This window comes from Hemicordylus capensis, chromosome 6 (genome assembly GCF_027244095.1).
Source record: "Hemicordylus capensis ecotype Gifberg chromosome 6, rHemCap1.1.pri, whole genome shotgun sequence".
In the NCBI taxonomy this organism is placed as follows: domain Eukaryota; kingdom Metazoa; phylum Chordata; class Lepidosauria; order Squamata; family Cordylidae; genus Hemicordylus; species Hemicordylus capensis.
Genome location: NC_069662.1, coordinates 93,897,776 through 93,918,455, shown reverse-complemented (window position 1 = coordinate 93,918,455; position 20,680 = coordinate 93,897,776). Strand labels below are relative to the sequence as shown.

Here is a 20,680-nt window from a genome sequence, read left to right as displayed (position 1 = left end):
TAGCAGTCTTATGGTCATTATTTTATTCTAGGTTGTCTGCAAGCGGACTTGCATATAATCCACATTAGCATAGAAAACACACACACAGACTATCCAATATTTCAAAGCTTCATCATATAGACAACAAAAGCTGTGATAGTGCCCACTATTCTCCAATTTTAACCTCCCTTGCCTGATGGCCTTAACCATGGTGAATGTTACATTTGGACCTCTTATCAGCTAAAGTTAACACTAACCAGGATTTGTAAGTCCACTTCAAATGCTGACTAAGATAGAAAACCAGGTTAAGATATCCTTTAAAGCTGTAAATGGTATATATATATATATATATAGAGAGAGAGAGAGAGAGAGAGAGAGAGTGTGTGTGTGTGTGTGTGTTCCCCCCAGAAACCAAACCTGGGCCTGTGTCAATAATTTCCATGTTACTGGACAAACAGTTCTGCTGCCTTTAAACAATCCTTTTTGCTATGTGTGTTTCTGAAGTATTTCCAGATTTTATTTTATTTTTAAATGGCAATACACTACTTGTACTCCAGCTATCTTGTAGCATCCTAGTTGTGGGACTTCCTTCAGTTTATGGAATGAGTAGTAAGAACATAAGAAAAGCCCTGCTGGATCAGGCCTAAGGCCTATCTAGTCTAACATCCTGTTTCACACAATGGCCCACCAGATGCCTCTGGGAAGCCCAAGGCAAATGCAACTGGTATTTAGAGACATCCTGCCTCTGAGGCTGGAGGTGACCTATAGCCTTCAGTCTAGTGAACTGAATGATAGACCTGTCCTCTATCTAAACCCAACTAGTCAGCACATGGATTAAAAGGGTGTGTGTGTGCTATATTCTGAATGGCCGTTATCTTGACAATGGTGGATCAGCACAAAAATGCTCCTGTCAGGAGGCCCATTCACATGTTATGTTCAACACTCGTATAAGTGTACAGTGTGTTAGAAGCGAGAATTCTAAAGCATTCCTCTTAGCACCACAGTAACATCTTCTGGCCACTAGAGGCATGATGAGATGTTAATATATCTAACTGTCTTGGTCAGTTAGTCTCAGTTATATTGGGATTTTTTCCCATAGACATTGTTTCTATTCTGGTCCAGGGCCTGATTGCCTATGTGTATTTATTTATTTATTTATCTATCATATTTTTATACCACCTAATACGTACATCTCTAGGTGGTGTATGTGTATGTCTTCAGGCTTGGGGGTATAGTCCAAGTTTTATTTCAGCCTTCCTACTTGCTGTCTTGAATTTCAAACTGAGAGGTTCTCTCTCTCACTGCATAAGAGACTGTTAGTTTATTGTTTTCTTAGCCTATGTTTAATTAGTAATAAATATCAAACTCTTGTTTCTCAGTTAAAGCAAGCTTCCTGTGTAATCACTTATACAGGATGAGTATTTAATCTGAAACAAGTTAGAATTGTTGAAAGCTAGTGCCTGTTTGTCTATGTTGTTCAATGACTCTCTCTCAGTAAGTGATGTTTTAGTTTTTTAATAAGTCTGTATTTATTTTCTGACCTCAACCTACTGTCTCCAGATAATCTCTTGGGGGCATTTGAAGAGCCTGCACCCAGGTTCACTTTTAAAATGAACACAGGTACAGTAACTCACACAAACACGGGTACAAGTGTGCAGTCATCTGTGCACTTGTACAGCATAATGTCTAAATTGGGCTAGGGCTTCTAGGACCCTTTCTGATGTGCTGTGATTTTGGTTTGTATTAAATTGTAAATGCAAGAATTATTAAAAGGGGATACTGCACATACAGACATGGTAATCTCACAAGCCTTCTCCCTTTTGGAAAGCAGACTAAATATCAACAAAATTGGAAATTTTAGCTGCCAATTTATTTAATACCAGGAAGAAAGTGGTTAAAAAGCATTGTCCTTTCCTTGCCATCTGACAAGAATTCTCTTTGAGGAAGGGAAGCACGGCCGTCTCCTCTTACACACGTACTACTGTAAACTGTAGAGCAAAACAAGTCTTAGGTACGTCAAACTTTCTGGCAAGCCCTGAAAGACTCATAAGTCAGGCAAGAGCTACAGTGCCTGGCAACAACTGTCTCCTCATAATCCAACAACACATTACAGTTCTTCAGTTCCTCAATTTAGCAGGTTATCTTGCACAAGACAGCAGTTTTTACACATATTAAAAGATCCAACTGAACAGCTCTGTTATCTAGAAAACATAAAGACTTTGAAATGAAGACTTCTGACTTATTACACTGATTCTCCTTAGTCTGAATATGAAGAAACTATCACAACAAAACTGCCAAGTTGTTGCAGATTCTAAAAGTGAACACTTAGTTCACAAACCTAGATTAGGACAACCAGAATATTTGCAGTGGGGTAGTTAGTAATAAAATGTTCTTTATATAGTGCCTCAAAGTGTTCAAAACATTTCACATCACGGTCATCCTAATCGCCACCGTTTAGGAAAGGTTAGCATTTTTTGCATATGGAAAGCTGTGGCTGACCAAGAGTGGCTTATCTAAGGCTACCTAGTGAATTCATGACTGAGACATTAAGTCTGGATCAGATACACTTGGAAAAGGAATAGAAATCAATAAGAGAATAATTTAAAAATAGAAGGCAGAAACACGATTATATCAGAACAGATTTTGGTTAGCAGGAAAACTGGGTTGAATAAATGCATCATATAAATCAAGCATGTTTATTTCACCATATTTTTAGTAGGGTACTATATTTGATTAAAGATTGCAAGAAATTGAACTCGACTTAGATAGGGTACTTTTATTAGATAGGGTAACTGCATAAAAATATTCTTCTAGTTGTGGTAACTTTCAACAGAAATCATAGGAAGACCAGGAATTCATACATGAGCACCACTGCTGCTCAATTTTCTCTGCACTGTGGTTGGTGTACATAAAGGAGTGGGGAAATTTGGCGTTCTGCTCTATAATTGCTTAGCTAATAGAGGTCCTGGTTTCTGGAGGCATGTATGTGGTACCTGTATCACAAGATCGAAGTGAATGAGAAAAGAACATAATTTATTCTGGTATTTATTTGTTGTATTGTTTTATGCCTGTTTTTATATGTTTTTATACTCTTAGCATGTTGTTTTTATTGTGTTTTTATTGTATGTTTTTAACTTTCGTAAACCGCCTTGGGGCTATATTTTAACGAAAGGCGGTATAAAAATGCAAATAAATAAATAAATATTCAACCCTAGCCTACTCATTCATACTGAACACACTTCAAGTGCTACAGTCCTGTAAGACTACCTTGTCTCCACACTTTACTCATGCAGAGATGATCTAAAAGTCCATCAGGACCGTATTACAGTCTCTTTTCATACCACATCAGATAGCAAGTGAGGGGTTGCATTTGTAAATATTCCCCCAACATTTTAAAACAAACAAAGTCTGCATGTAGACAAGTAGCTCACTATGGAGAAGACTAGATTAGAATAACTAGGATGCCATGATAATTAATGTGAAGTGTTCTGAACACTCAAAGCAGATGTAAAAGCCTTGCATTCAGTGTTCGCTCTAACAGGGATCCCCAGATGTTGTTGACTACAACTCACAGAATCCCCAACTGCAATGGCTTTTGATTGGGTATTCTGGGAGTTGTAGTCAACAAAATCTGGGAATCCCTGTTAGAGGGAACCCTGCTTGCATTCATTTATATTTGTTAATAATAATGATAATCTGTGCATTGCTCTTAAGCACAATTCTCCTTCAAAAGAAATCCAAAATTATTAGATAGTCTAAAAAAAAAAAAACACCTGCTGGTTTCACACCAGAGTTAAGGCTCTCTCATTTTGGCTCAGACTCCACAAAGTTGGAACCTAAGGCTAATGCCTTAACAGATGACCCCTGCTAACTTGGTAAAGAGGCAACTTTAATGTGGTGATTCTCTTTATTTAGCAGGGGGAGAGTAACTGGCCCTATCCACTTCCAGCACAGTACCTTCCAATGACTGTTGCTGGTGTCAATCTTATGTTTCTTTTTAGATTGTGAGCCCTTTGGGGACAGGGATCCATCTTATTTATTATTTCGCTGTGTAAACCGCCCTGAGCCATTTTTGGAAGGGCAGTATAGAAATTGAATTATTATTATTATTATTATTATTATTATTATTATTAATAATGTGATCAGTACTGATGATGTGCTATGTCACAAAATTGTGCTTGTGTCCAACTTGCCCTCCATGCACCCACACTTTCCTTGGTCTCTGAGGCCCAAATCAAGATGGGGAGGATCGAGTGCCTAGCACCAGCAAAAAAAATGCCCCACACTGTCCTGTTCCTGTAGTGCTGTATGAACCATCTGAGCCTTATTGCAGGGATTTTCAAACTTGGGTTGCCAGAGATTTTTAGATTACAACTCCCATCATCCCCAGCTATTGCCTTGCTATAGCTAACAGGAAAACTCATTATGTTACATTCCCAAACCCAGAATAAGAAATCTGAACTCTCACATCATTCAGCTTCTAGAGTGCAGGGCAAGCCTCCCTGCCTGGAGTACTATGTGATCTCTTCACCTGCCAGAGCAGTGTCCTTCTCAACTGCCTCCTCAGGTTCTCTGGGTGCCAGCTGAGGCTTTTAAAACAGAACTGGAAGGGACAAGAGACTACAGAAGACACTAGGGAGTCTAACATCTTCTACAGTCTATGGGACCATCTTCTAAGTTTTTAGCATCTTCTATAGTCCTTGACAGAAGAGAGGCAAGCCAGTGATACAGGAGCATCTGATAACCTTTCTCCCTGAGCTTGGGACAAACTTCTGATGGTGCTGCATCCAGCCTTTACTGCAGCACACCATAAAACCTCCTTTCTGTTGAGTCAGGACAAGAATGATTAAGAGTGCTAGAAGAGGGCCTCCTCCCAACTGCAGAACCTGTCCTGCAAGCTAATGTCAACAAACAGCTAACAAACAGTCATGAGTCAACTCACAGGAGAAATCCTCTAACAACAGGGATGTTTCCTAAAGCAGTACAGGAGGGGGACCAGGGGGCATCTTTGCTGGTGCCAGGTATTCCGTCCTCCACATCTTGATTTGGGCCCCAAAGACCAAGGAAAAGTGTGGGTGTGTGGAGGGCAAGTTGGAAGCGAGTAATATTTGTGACACTGCACAGCATCATTTCTGATCACATGGCACATCAGGATCCTATTTCCCAACTTTGTGGGGCACAAGCCAAAATGAGATAGCTTTAACTCTGGTCTGAAACTGGAAGGTTTTCTGACTATCTCATTTCTGTGAAACTGAAATTTATCATTACAGTGCTGGCAACCCAAAATCCTCCTCGATATCACAATTAGTGTTGATTCTAATAAACACTGCATAATACAATGCAGTGAATTCCACTGCATTATATTTTATGTATTTCTAAAACAGCTGTAGGATATTCTGCATTATAGTGCAGTCTTACAACAGTGTAGTACAGCCAGTGTGGCTCAGTGGCTAGAGTGTTGGGCTAGGACCGGGAAGTCGAAAGTTCAAATCCCTACTCAGCCACTGGGTGACTGAGTCAGTCACTTATCCCTCAGCCTAATTTACCTCACAGCGTTGTTATGAGGATAAACATAATAACCATGCACACCACTCTGGGCTCCTTGGAGGAAGAGCAGGATGTAAATATAAAAATAAAATAATGAAATATACTACACTATGTACAACAATATCTTGGAGAGTGTATGTGGGGGCCACTTTGGTAAACAAATCTCCAGTGTGATTTCCCATCTGCAGGCAGCTTTTCCCAGCACTGGAAGGGCAGCAGGGAGGGCTGTAAGAATAACAGAGCACTGTAAAGCCCCAGCACCATCTTGAAAAGCACACACAAAGCAAGGGGAAGTGTCATCCTCCCCAGCACTTTGGCCAAAGAAGAAGAACTCTGTGAGGAAGCTGCTGGGAAGGATGACACTTCCTTGTGCTTTTTGTGTGTGCCTTTAAAGTGGCTCCAGAAGAAGCAACACTGCCCCAGATTGTCCTGGCCCTATACTACCTAAGGAAGCCTCTGCAGGGTCTGCACTGTCACCAAATAATTTCAGTGTCCCTTTAGTGGGCGTGTATGGTTGCTCTGCCTGTAGAGAAATTTGTGCTATCCTGTTCGAAAGATTGGAGGGGGGAGGACCAAAGTGTCAATTTTCAGCACTTTCTGACCTGTTGTAGCGGCATTTTTAAAATCAGATCTCCTTGAAATCTGGCACATTTGTAGACCCTCACCAAATAGATCTTACACACCAAGTGTCAAGTTATTAGCTCAACAGTTGTCATTTACAAGCAACAGAATTCTGAGGCTTATAATGGAACCTTTTTTTGCTGCTAGCCTTAACAAAGGGGCACTACAGGCCACTTTGATTTCCCACCCCAGATGTCATCCAAACATATTAGCCACACCCATAGAATAGCAAATGGAGGATATACAATACCTCTTACTGTAGACAGCAATCTCAGAAGCTGCTTCATTTCTTCATGCTTCAACAGACTGTTACGATGTGCTCTGCTTTCCAAACAAAAGCGCACAAAACGGTCAAAAGCATCTTGAAGCAATACACCATTATCTTCAGAAGCTTCGCTTTCATTCTGCCCTGTAACTGAACAACAATGAAACACACATTTGTGACACTTTTTAAAAAGAGAAAGCTCATGGATTTGGAATATGCTGCAGGAAAATGATACTAAGACTGCTGACAGGGGAAGTTAGCAGTGATGATTTTCTTGTATTTAGCAGGGGGAAAGCAACTGCTCCTTTCCAACCCCAGCACAGCATCCCTCTAGTGGTTGTTGCTAGTAAGGACATAACATAAGAACAGAGCTGCTGGATCAGGCAACAACAAAAACAAAAATTTATATACCGCTTTTCAACAAAAGTTTCCAAAGTGGTTTACACAGAGAAATAATAAATAAATAAGATGGATCCCTGTCACCAAAGGCCTCACAATCTAAGAAGAAACATAAGACAGACACCAGCAACAGTCACTGAAGGTATTGTGCTGGGGGTGGACAGGGCCAGTTACTCTCCCACTACTAAATAAAGAGAACCACCATGTTAAAAAGATGCCTCTTTGCCAAGCTAGCAGGCACAAGGCCAATCTAGTCCAGCATCCTGTTTCACACAGTGGCCCACCAGATCCCTACCTTATGTTTCCTTTTAGATTGTGAGCCCTTTGGGGACACTGAATCATCTTATTTATGTAAACAACTTTTAGGACTTTTGCTAAAAAGCAGTATGAGAGTAGTAGTAACAGTAAAGTGGACCAGCATTTCTGACTCCAAAAGCCAGAACTCAATTAATTCCATATACCAGTGATTTTCAAAAAACTCCCTAGTTCCAAAGAACAAATTCTATACTGACCTGACTGCCATGGAACTCATACACTGTAGGGGATTCTGAGGCGCATTCTAGAGTGAACTCTTAATTCACACGGTACAATGACTATCGCTGGTGAGCCATGAACTGAAACACCCTGAAGATACCCAAGGCTCCCCATACACTGCAGAGAAGATCAGTGGGGCAAACTATATTTCAGGAAATCTGCCATTTCTGATTTTCTCATTGAGGAATACCCCTGAAATGTTTTCAAGAAACATTAGGGTTTCCCATAATAGTTTTAGGACAAACACACTTCCCTGCCCTGCCAATCATAAAAATGTAGCTATGAAGCCCAATCCTTAACTCATACAATATTTCTGTAACGTTGGGCAATCCAGCACCAATAGTCCTCAGGTGCCTTTGCCTATACATGCTGGTCTAATTCCTTCACTGGTACTTATGGAAATGCCAGTATAGCCGCTTTCCAAGTCCGACATTACAGTACACCATGGTTTACATGGTTAGTCTACAGCAGAGATTCTCAACGTTGGGTCCCCAGATGTTATTGGACTTCAACTCCCATATTCCCTAACCAAAGGCCACTTGGGCTGGGGATTATGGGAGCTGAAGTCCAATAACATCTGGGGACTCAATGCTGAGAATCCCTAGTCTAGAGCAAGGGTGTGTGGAGGAAATTCTCACACAAAAGGGAAGGGATAGCATATTTGTGTGCACCAATCCCTGAAGACTGCAGAACACTACAAAAATCTACACACACATAATATGTTTTCTCTAGGGAATTATTATTATTGAGTAGAGAAGGCAGCTCCACAGAGTACCTGGTGACTCCTTTGAGCATGGCATGCATCTGTCTAGATGCTTGTTGATTACATCGATGACCTTGAATTGCTTGTTCTTTTTCAAGATATCCATGGCAGACCTCGACTGCGCATCACAAATCCTTGGATCCACCCCAGCATTTAGAAGCATCACCACAGCTTCTATCTGATCTAAAACAGAACACAAGCAAGACTATAAGATCCTAATATAGAACCTCCAGGAATTGTATGACCTTCAGCAGTTTTGAAAATAGTTTGATGGAATTACTTCAAGCCACATCCACACAAAACCTTTGACATAGTCTTTGTCTCACAACTGTCCCTGGCCAGTCATATCAGAGATAGGGATTAACCAGAAATTCTAGAAGGTTGCAAGGCTAACAGGTTCCAAGGCTGTGCAAAGTGTGTGGCAGAATTCCTATTTTTGGTACCATCTGAACTGCTAATACAGGACAATGCTGCCCAGCAGTGCCACAAGTAGACTCAAGTTTTGTTTTTGGTTTGTTTTAAGTGTCAAAAAATCATTTTGACATTGGTAAATATTATAAATGCTTCTCTGAGGAAGGGCAGGATATCTCCTTGTCCCGAGGAGGCTATAATTTCTTGTCTGAAGAAATCTGCATTACATCCCTAATTACAGACTCGTTTCCAGTCTTCCATGGCTGGGCAAGGTGACTGAATAGGTGGTGACCTCTCAGCTCCAGGCAGTTTTGGATGATGCAAAGAAGTAAGACCCATTTCAAACTGCTTTCGAGTAGGCTATGGGGTTGAGATAGCCTTGGTCAGCCTGATGGATGATCTCCAACTGGCTACTGACAGAGGGAGCGTGAATCTGTTTATCTCTTTGGATCTTTCAATGGCTTTCGATGCCATTAACCATGGTAGCCTTCTGGGTCACCTGGGGGAGGTGGTATTGGGTCGAACTGTTTTATAGTGGTTCCGTTCCTACCACTCTGGTAGATCCAGATGCTGTCGCTTGGAGACAGCTGCTCTGCAAAGCGAAAACTGAAGTATGGAGTTCCACAGGGTTCAATAAAGTCTCCAATGCTCTTTAACATCTATATGGAACTGGGCTGTGAGAGATCACCATGAGATTTGATGCAGCGTGTTATCAATATGCTGATGACACCCAAATCTATTTCTCTATACAAACCTCATCAAGAAATGACATAACTTCCCTAAATACCTGCCTTAAGGCGGTAATAGGCTGGATGAGGGATAACAAATTGAAGATGAATCCAAATAAGACAGGTGTACTGACTGTGGGGGGTTGGGATCTGAGAGATTGTTTAGTTCTGCCTGTTCTGGATGAAGTTACACTGCCCCTGAAAGATCAGATACGTAGCTTGGGAGTGCTCCTGGATCCCAAACTCTCTCTGGTTTCTCAGGTTGAGGTAGTAGCCAGGAGTGCTTTTTATCGGCTTCAGCCGATACATTATCTATGCCCATTTCTGGAGATAAGTGAACTTACAACAGTGGTGCATATGCTGGTAACCTCCAGGCTCAACTACTGTTAATGTACTCTACGTGGGGCTGCCTTTGTACATAGTCCAGAAACAACTGGTACAGGATGCAGCAGCCAGAATGGTCTCTGGGACAACTTGAAAGGACCATATAACACCGATTATGAAAGAACTGCACTGGCTAGCAATATGTTTCTGAGTAAAATACAAAGTGCTAGTTATTACCTATAAAGCCTTGAATGGCTTTATAGGTAGTATAAAGCTATTACTTTCTTTGTCATGAACCCAGCCGCCTATTAAGATAATCTATGGAGGTCTGGTTATAGTTGCCACTGGCTCATTTGGTGGTGACTCAGAATGGGGCCTTCTCTGTGGCTGCCCTGGAGCTTTGGAATATGCTCCCTGTCAAAATAAGAACATCTCCATCTCTGATTGCTTTTAGAAAGACCCTCAAGACACTGGTTTCTCTGGCTTTTAGCTGAAATTAATTTTAAACTGTTTAACTGTTTTTATCCCATGACATTGTTTTAACTTTTTTATTCTGTGAAATTGTGTTTTTACTCTGTTTTATATTTGTTTTAAATTGTGTATACTGCCTAGAGATCATCAGGCAGTATATGAATATGATAAACAAACAATAAATTCCATGCTAGAAAGTCTGAGAAACAATGGATTGCCTGGTAATTAATTATTTAATTATTTAAAAAATAATGCAAGTACAGAACACACGCTTAGAGTTATGTCTGACACATTATAAGCACACATATTCAGCTAAAAGTATGCAACTTTTACTCCAAGTAAGGAAACATGCTGAATGCATGAGAAGATGATCACCAAGTCAGGGAGTTAAGACAGGTCAAAAAGCATGCCTAGTGCAGCGAGTGGGAGAAGAGGCTAGACAGAAGCACATCTCTTTTCTATTTTTCATTCCCTTTCTGTTATAATTGTGATTTCTCAATGCAACTGTTTGGTCACACAAGTGGATCTAAAATTTCTTCCATGACAGGGTGGTGCTTACCAGGCAAGTGACAGGAGAAAGGATAGGCCTTCACAGCCAACTAGATTAATGGTTCAAGTCTCATGAACACAGCAAAAGATTTATCAATTAAAATGAATTAAAAGCCTACCATGATGCTGAACAGGTATTTATTTCTCCATTGCCACCCAGTGGACGACATAATAAACACAAGCTTAAAAATAAACATAATGCAAAGTGATTACACTTGACTCAAAAATATTTAGAAGAGATGGTCATTTGAATTTCATGAGAAGCCACCAAAAAAGCTTTGGCTCCTGGTTTGTGTGCTCACTCCAAATTCATCAGCTAAAGATCATTTGAACATTTGTTACAAGCACATTTGGGTCTTAGGACCTATTTCTGTAGAAAGCAACCAAAATGGAAGAATGCCCAGAATTAAACTAGTCACAAGAAGTCATTCTTTACACAATGTTTACACAACAAGTCAAAAGCCAGCATGGCATAGTGGTTAGAGTGTTGTACTAGGACTGGGAAGACCTGAGTCCAAATCCCCACTTAGCCATAAAGCTCACTGGGTGACTGAGCCAGTCATGTATCTCTCAGCCTATCCTACTTCACAGGGTTGTTGCAAGGATAAGCATAAGCATGTACACTACTCTGGGCGCCTTCGAGGAAGAGTGGGATATAAATGCAAAATAAATAAATAAATAGTTTATTCAAATAACTTAGATAATCATTGCGTAAACTGAAGAAATTTTCACTAAAACAATGTCTTAAAAACAACAACCAGAAATTGTTAACCAGCAGCTTTAGGAAGCCAAATCCCTCTTTTTTAGCCTACCTTCCAGCAAGTTTATGAGATCAACCAACATTTCGTGTGTCCTTGTGTGTCATCCCCCACCCCCCCGGCAACACCTGAACCAATACGAACCAAATCAGGTACAGCTGTAGGGACACCTCAATGGCATAGTTTGTGACGATGTCATCTACCCCAGTTCAAGATGGCAGACATGTAAAGCGGACATATAGAGGCCAAGTGGGCTAACTTGGGAATCGCCTAACCAATTTGAACCAAATTTGCTACAGCTGTAGGGCCACACAGGGATGCCCCAATGGCATCTACCCCAATCCAAGATGGCAGACGCGTGAACATTTGAGATGCAAATGAGCTAACTTGTGGGCTGTCTAACCAATTTGAACCAGTTGTAGTGAGTGATACACAGGGACACCTCAATGGTGTCGTTTGTAACGACATCATCCTCTCCCATCTAAGATGGTGGACACATGAACATTTCAGGCACAAGAGATCTAACTTGTGGACCTTGATTTGAACCATAATTTAGTCCAGTTGTAGGGATAGTGAAAGGAAAGTAGGCAGATTAGTTCTTACCAGTGTTCCCTCCCTCAGAGATTCCCAGAAGCTGTTGACTACAACTCCCAGAATCACCAAGCAAAAGCCATTAAACCTGGGGATGCTGGGAGTTGTAGCCAACAACATCTGGGAATCACTGTTAGAGGGAACACTGGTTCTTACTATAACAACTTGTTTCTTCTCTTTTTGAAATAAAAGAAAATGGTATATGTTACACAATAATCAACTAAGAATGGCTTCTTGCTAGTGCTTTCTGATTCTGTTAGTTTTATGGAGTAATCGTGTTATAATGCTTGAGCTCAGTCCCCAAGAATTAACGAGCTGGATTCTCTTCTAAGCGAACCTTTTTATTCAGGAAATATTTTTGTGGCTGACAATGGCCAAAGTTCTCTCATAGAAACTACTATTCATTTTTTTATTGTTAGTTGTTTTGACAACTTGCTTCTTAGATGTTACCACCTACCAGGAGACAGGACCAGCCAGAAACAATTTTATAAAAAAGAAAGGAACAAGATGTGACAGTGAAAGCAGACATTCATTTTTGTTTGACTTACTTTTCAAAGAATATCCACTGGATTGGGATGCTACAACATGAAGAACAGTGGACCCATCCTCATTTTGCTGGTTGATGAACTCCTTCAGTTCAGGCTTATGATCCAACAACCATCTGAAAAGGTGGTTTCCTTCTAAATCATTTCAAAGGCAGAAGCATATACTATTAATTTAAAAGAAAGTTATGCAGAACCTTATAGAATGTCCAAGGAAGATGCAACACTCTTCTTGTAATGCAATGATGATGTTTTTCACTTGGCTTTACAAAAGGACCTTGCTTGGCAGGTCCTTTTGGCAACTACGTCAAACTCAATGCACACTACAATACCTATATAACTTCCCACGTTTGGGGATTAATTCTGTCTGCTAGTCCAGTCTACTCAAGTTGCCAAAGCCATCTGTGGCACACCATGCCACAAGTTGCCGGTACATGTTGTAGGGTTTGCATATGCAATCCTCACCACACAGTTCTTATGGGGTCATAATTTTTGTAGGAATGTCATAAATATCATCCACTGTAAGTCCTCTCCAAATCATCTGTAGCCATGCAGGCTGTCCATTTTGAGAAGTCATTTGGGAGATGGGGTGGGCACTTCACTTACTTGCTTTCATACAAAGTTTGATGACAGCATGAAGGGGATAGGCGCCAACACTCCTTATGTTTGCTCCAATGGAGATCAGCCACTCCACTAATTTGGGTACCCTTTCCATTCTCTCATATTGGCCAAAAAACACATATTTCTGGTTGAAGAGAAATGGAAAATATATGTGTTTGGGTATAATATCACACACACAAAGATTTGATTCACAGATGAGGTCAGTAACCTCAAAACTTTTTTTTAAAAAATCAAGAAAATGTGAGGTCTTTGCTATAGTGAGTTGCCAATACAAGAATTCTTAAAATGCTTAGAGCAGTGGATGCAGGCCCCTCTGAACTGTGCCCCCATCATATTTTTAAGTATATATTGTTTACCTATGCTGACATTTATGCATGCCCCTGAGTAAAATGCATTTCTGAAGTCCACTCACTCAACCCAAGCAAAGGATTTCTAACGGAAGATTTGGACTTACCTCAAACAGATCTTTCAGTGATAAATTGGTGACTCGAAGACTTTTTGGCAACCTGTCTTTCTCGGCTGCCAACAGAAAGCAGGACTGAGAAAAACATGAATATTAGTGAGCATATGCAAATGGATTAAAATGCTGATTTTTTCACATATCACTGTGCTGCATGATGTTTGCAAATATAAGTCCATGTAGAATTAAAACCAGGTTCAGTGGTTTTCAGTTTCTACTATCAATTAAATATATACATAAGGCTATGAGGATTCTCCATTCTTCCAACGATACGTCTTTTCTGACAGCACTAATCACCTGTTGGGAGGGGCAAGAGGATCTCCTCCAAAGAGGTGGTCAACACCAGAGAGAATATACGTGTAGGAATAAAATAGCTGCACATGCACATCATGGAATACTAGATGTGTGGGGCTTACTTCTGTTTGCCAGCATAGCAATCCATACTGATTACATTCTTATGGACTATACAACAATTACTTAAGCATCCATGAAATAGCTTCAGGAATATTGCACTTTCTATGATAACAAACAACATATATGCAAAAAACAAACAAACAAACAAAACCCCACTTCCAGACTCATGAATCTCTGTCTTTTCCATCCTTAACAGGTGTGCATGCTATCCTCCCAAACTGGGTAGAATTTAACATTGGGTAGCCAAGCATATAAATAAGAAAGTACACGTAGAACTCCTGCCAGTTTCCCCCAATTAGAAATAGAGTTTTGTAATCACATAATTTTGAACGTTTAAGCAGAAAGATTTCAGAATCAGTGATCATTTTTCTGCTAATTTATTGTCTTACATTGTTTGTAAAACCATTCTAAGTTTTGGATAAGTGATACACCAACATTTAAATAAATTGATAAGAAGTCTACCTGCCACAGTCCTTTCTTGGCCAGCTTTTCAACTACCTCTTGCCAAATTGCTGGACTGTAATTCTCATACACAACTGTCATACAGATGGATAAAAGCCGTGTGTCAATGGAACTTACATCTAAGGGGGAAAAGAGAGAGGGGTTTGAAGAGCATTTCCCCCCACTTTGGTCACCTTTCTGCCACCATTGCAATTCCCCCATTTGGCACCAGTGAAATAAAGAAGGTGAAATATCAAAAATGCAACAAAGAATTACCCAGCAGAACACACAAACTAGGTTATGGAAGCTCAAATGCACTCTCTCTACATAGATCCTTTGAATACTAATCTAAAGGCAAAATACAGACAGGTAGTAGTAGGGCGTGTGCAGGTGCTACTTAAGCCATCAAGCGGGATAAAGTCTTAAGCTTGCACAAACTCATCCTGCCCTCCTTACTATACACAGCACATAATGTCTAATCCAAAGATTCCTTGTATTGATCAATGTGGTATCTCAATGATCCCCTCAATCCACTGCCTCTTTAAATCAGGTGTGAAGAAAGTAGAGTAAGGGAGATCCCACAATATTACTAGTCTATATTACTATCTCATATACAGATAATCCTAAATACATACATAGGGGCAGACATCCATACTAACGCTCTGCCAACATGCCAGTTTTCCATTGCATGAGGGGAAAGGGGCAGTGCACCCTCTAAGGCGCGTGCACATGTGCACACTCACAAGTTCTTTGATTCAGGTTCAGTTAATTTTAGATCCCGCTCAGGTTGAATCAGAAAGGCCCCACTTTGAATGCATGTGCACACACACTGCCTTGATACTGCTACCCAGAACAAAAATGATTCCGCACACAGATGAAAAATATTAGCGCTAACACTGGAGAGGAGTGATTTTCAGCCATTTCCCCTTCCCACTGCAGCCACCTGTGGCTCTCAAAATGATGTCACAGAGGATTGGGAAAACCTCAAGGAGCAACCAGAAGGTACATTACTACAAAAGGAAGGGAAGATCACAGAAAATCACCCGTCTCCCCTCAGGCAACGGAAGGCCCTTGTGTGTTGGCTGAGGATTAGTCTGGATGTCGGCCAGTGTCTCTGGACTCTAGAGATGGAGGGGAGAGGACAGGAGAAGAGAGGAATGCACGTGTTCCTGATACTCTCCTACCAGACTGAGTAAAATAGCTTCTGAACAGGCCTTAGAATGTCACTCTTGCATTCATTCACAGTGAGCAGAGTCTCCAGAGGCTACAGTGGGATGGTATTTTATCAGGAACTAGGACATTTGAACATGAAGAAAAGTAGGTCAACATCCCACTCCTCAGCTGTCACCATTGCTTCCCCAATTAATAGTTGCAATTTACTGGCACTCCTGGTGCAATATCCAAGACCAAGTGAGAATACCATCTTGATGTACCATACAAACACCAATCCCATGTGGCAAACGAAAGCAAGGAAGTTTTCTGCTTTTTCTGCTATCTACTCCATTCTCTACTTAGTGTGGAGGTGGCGCTTCCGGGCAAGGCTTGCTCTTTGCACCAATGCAGTACTAAAGGGAAGCTGCCCAAGAGTATGACCCTGTACAACAGAAATTAGGGGGAGGGGGAGGGACTCAAAGAGTATGTTGTGTACTTCTAAGATGGAAGATCTACAAGTGAAATCCTTCACTAAACTTCTGCTGAGACTGAAAACATGTTCAGACATGTTTGTACGTTAGTAAAGGTAGGATATAAATCTGTTAGAGAGAAAAAGCCCAAGCACACCTTCCATAAAACATTGCAAGATGTTATTTGGGCATCTTCTGTAAGTACAGGAAGGTCATATCACTTGGGCTGGCTTATACAGAAAATGATAGAGCTAGTATTACTCAGGATGGGCTTTAATTGAAAAGCCTACAACGTCAGTATTGCAGAGTGGGGTTTAACAGAGAGCAACTTTTTTAAAAAGCAGCAAATGAAAATGGGCATCTAACACATACTGAGTGGGGGGCACCGGGGGGGGCAGCATAAAATGAAGATAAAGGCTGTAGAGCACTGCACACAGTGAGCAAGATTTCTAAAGGGGGCATGATATTTTAATCATCATCATTATCTTAAGGACAACTGATACTTCCCATAATGAAACTGCCATTATGCAACTGATACTTCTTTCAGTGGGAACTACACAGTATTTCCCACACAATCCCCACTGAAATTAATGGAAATTAACAGTACTTGGTGAATCAAGCCCAATATTCCTGATCTAGATATAGCTGTGCGCAATAGTGCATGTGCAGAGCCTGAAACAATGACTAGGTTTACGAATACCCACTCACTGCTGAAATGAATGTCCTCTCCCATCCATACAGTGCAGTGTGAATGAAGAATGCACTAGCTATCACAGGTCTAAACATGCATTCCAGTGTAAATAAACATCAGGTATATGAAAGCAGTTTTAGAGCCACCAGGGGAATCTGACCCTGAAACCGCTTCTGCATAGGTCAGACTAAGTAAGTTAGTTTGTTTCTTTAAAAAAAATATTGCAGAGATGTTGTCATCGATAACTAGACTAAAACAAATCAGTTTTGGTTTCAAAAATCAGCAGAATATTAATGATTGATTGTCGTCAATCTCTTTCCACACCAGTCATCAGATCCCCAAGCCACCCCTATTGTAACAGCCTAATTAAAATATAATATTTGATATCACTTACTGTTAATGCTTGCAAGGATGCCAACTATAAAATCAGGAATTTGAGATGATGAGCCTGATGAAGAATGAAGAATGCACAAACCTTTGTGAAACACTGAAGCTGCATCTAAATGTTTTGACAATTTAATCAGAGAGTAACCCACTCTGTAGTAGCCCTGAAAAGGGAATAGGACAGGGTGAGAAAAGTCATTATTCCATTTCAGTAATGAACAAACAGATTGACAGAGCTATAGAATTTAACAGCAAATATAATATAATATATTCTGAAGGAGGAGTGAAAAATCCAGAAGAAAATAGATATTAAAAATGGCAAGCTTTTTCAAGAAAGCAAAAAAGGTCATGAGATATTTTTGCACCAACATAAAGCATTTTGTAAAATAAAACGTTTGCCTATTAGGATATTTCAATCTCCCCAAAAATATCTGATCAAGTAATCCAGCCCTGTGAGTAAGTCCACAAGGTTCCCTACAGGCCTACTTACTTTTACAAATAAATGTAAAATTTCCAAAAATGTTAAAGCCACGGAAAAAGCAGAGCTCAGGCGGGGGAAAATGCCGAAATTTTGTGAAAATGTGTTATACATACAATACCTATTGTATATACTGCATATACAATATTATTTTTAAAGTTACTTTGCTGTTTTAAAGACACAAAATGAACTCTGTACAGCTTAGCATGTCTTTCTTTAAAAATCAATTTTATTTCTATGTATACTTTTAAGTGTCATAAGCATGTGAAGCAGTAATTATGTAGTGCTGGAGATTAACCGGCAAGCTGCTAAAACCTAAAGTATTGGGCAAGTCTGATACTTTAAGGGTTGAAAATTGGGGGAGGGATGAACTGAAAATAAGTTTTTAAAAGAACTATCAACACAGCAGTAAATAAAAGGTGACATTATCTGAAATTAGAAAGTCTTCCTGCAGTAAGACTTTCATGCTTGCATTTCTTAGACCAAGGTTTCTTATCCTTGGGCCCCCAGATGTTGTTCGACTACAACTCCCATCATCCTCAGCCACAAAGGCCATGTCTGGAGATGATGGGAGTTGTAGTCCAACAACATCTGGGGGCCCAAGGATAAGAAACCCTCTAGACAAGAAACAGAAGCAATTCATCATTTTCTGAACTCTCTATTATTTCCCAAGGCTTTGCTACACACAGGGAACCTCTTGTAGCATCTGCCCCATTTGTTTTTCTTTTAACTCTCTCCACACAAATAAGCAGGGCAATAGGCTGCCTGTTTCCTGTAGGAGGATGAAACATGGTGTGACAGTTCTTTGAGGTGAGAGATTAACTCAAAGATGAACAGGGGTTAGAGCTGGAGGACACTATATCCACCACTTTCCAGATCACAGAGGAAGGGAAGTCAGAGGAAAACAGGCACCAATTCACAAGCAGAGAAAGGACTAGGTCTGTGCATCCCTCTACTAAAGAGGACAGTGCACCCTGTGAGGGGCAAAGGCCAAAATGCATCTGGAGTTTGAGAGTTATATAGAATTAAAATTGTAATACTGTAATCTAATATAGTATTTTGCATTGTCTTATATAAACAACTTTACATAATATAGCTTTTAGACCGTATTTTGAGAGGTAAGTAGTGATAACAATATTTTAAAATCATGCTTTGTAAAGCACTTCATGCATCATTACAGGAGAGAAAATATTTTGTAAGGGAGCTTTTCAATTGTTCCAAGAACTCCAGTTTTTCCTTGTGAAAACGCAAACAAAAGCATTTTTTTCATATTTTTTTCTGGTTTTTTCCTGGACCATATCTCTATTCATGCATCACAACACAATTACTATATGGCACACCAACAGTATGAAATTCCCAAGACAATAACCCATTTTCAAAGTTAAAATCTTCCCTATTTGCTCTCTTGGACACAGTTTTTATTCACCATAGGCTGTTTACAAACCTGAAATAAGTAAAACATTATTAAATTACATCATTATATTCTAATAAAATATTTTTCAAAGAAATATCAAAAGTATCACAAGCAAACTGTACTCATTTTCAAGCTTCTTAAACAAAGATCTGGTTTACAAATTGATGTGTATTACTAAGTTTTTCTATACTTGTTGACAGGCAGATTACTTTAAAGCATTTCCCCCTGGTTACTCTGCAAACAATAAAATAAATCAACAACAAACAAAAAACCCCACATAGCAGTCAAATCTATCACTGTACAGAATAATCAATACCAAGACTGCTTCCCAAATAGCCAGGGCTTCAATTAACAGAATACGGGTAAGGTGTGAAGAAATGTGTTAACTGGATACACTGAAAAGCATTTTGTTTGAAATAATGGAGTGGGGATAGATAATATGAATGCTATGTTTGGGTTTTAAAAATTCAGTTTATAAGAAGTCAATATCTGAAGCTACCCCACAGTCGCTTCAAAGTACCCATTTTGCAAAGTAATCATTTGTATCTACAGCAGGGCTGCTCTGCCCTCCTGCAGATGTTGGTCTACAACTCCCATAATCCCTGGCTATTGGCCACTGTGGCTGGGAATTATGGGAGTTGTAGTCCAAAAAGAGCTGGTGGGAGGGCCAAAGTTGAGCAGGCCTGATCTATAGCTATCCTTAGGGCCAAACTACATGTTACATTAACACTGATGTGCTCACTTTTCCCTTAACTAATTAACTGTTGCTCACACTATAGTTCCAAACTGGATGCTGATCCACCTAGTTTTCTAGGAAGAGAAAACTTGCATTCACATCAAAGCGAGATTCTCTTCAGAGCTACACAGCAGCCATTGGGAGTATGAAGAGTGGGGTGGTATCCAGGAAGTCCCATTTACTGCAGTGTGGGGAAAATATTAAAAGCCTTCACTCCATGGACCTGCTATTTTGTTAGAAAAAACAAGCATTCTAGCCTTAAGCACATACTTAATGCAATGTGTAGTTTGACGCCTAGAAGCTGGCTAGGAAAGGACTTCAAGCACATTTGTGCAACCCTGATTCACAGTTGGAGGAATATTTGAAGACATAAAGCACCAGTTCTAGGCATGGCAGTGAAAGTTCAGAATATAAAAGACACCAGCATTAAAATGCAGGTGCTGAATTTTCCACAGATATCCCTCATTCACTTTTTGTAGCTCTTGCGTAGGAACACTGTTCTGGCTATAAATAGAGATTTTCATCAAACAACTTATCTTAAGTAAAGGCCACATGCAAGCAAAAATAGGGTGTTGCCCAATGTGATAAAACTACAAGCAAACTCTGTTTGCGGGCATCTCTCTGTTGCGGGGATATCAGACTTATTTAACTTCATTAAACATAAATGCAATGCGACAATGCATCGAATCTACACATTCTTGTTGTTGCAAATGCTCTATTTTATAATAAAGCCATTAAAACAAAATATTTTCAGAGCATAGAGTACCTTAACATAAGTTGGATCCCATTGGAGGCTCTCCTGTGCCGAGAACAAGGCTTCTCTCCATTTATTTAGGTTGTAAAAGGCATTTGATTTATTGCATAGTAAAACTGCCACGTCTTGTGGATAACCCCTAAAAGATGAAGAGTTTAATGTAGTTGTTTTAAGAGAAGCAGC

The 20,680-nt window shown here is 40.1% G+C and overlaps 1 protein-coding gene across 3 annotated transcripts in view; it reads right to left on the bottom strand.

The window, feature by feature from the left end:
* The window catches only part of TRANK1 (tetratricopeptide repeat and ankyrin repeat containing 1), a 74,332-nt gene that overhangs the window by 40,302 nt on the left and 13,350 nt on the right, over positions 1-20,680 (bottom strand). The window contains exons 3-10 of one of the 3 annotated variants that reach the window (XM_053263837.1): positions 20,510-20,636; positions 17,126-17,279; positions 14,440-14,558; positions 13,558-13,641; positions 13,089-13,227; positions 12,489-12,620; positions 8,121-8,291; positions 6,398-6,562 (exon numbers count right to left, since the gene is read on the bottom strand). In XM_053263837.1, the coding sequence (XP_053119812.1) occupies positions 6,398-6,562; positions 8,121-8,291; positions 12,489-12,620; positions 13,089-13,227; positions 13,558-13,641; positions 14,440-14,558; positions 17,126-17,279; positions 20,510-20,636 (1,091 nt within the window). Of the gene's footprint in view, positions 1-6,397; positions 6,563-8,120; positions 8,292-12,488; positions 12,621-13,088; positions 13,228-13,557; positions 13,642-14,439; positions 14,559-17,125; positions 17,280-19,779; positions 19,848-20,509; positions 20,637-20,680 lie in introns of those variants that run through there. The other 2 variants (XM_053263838.1, XM_053263839.1) reach the window with 2 other exon arrangements.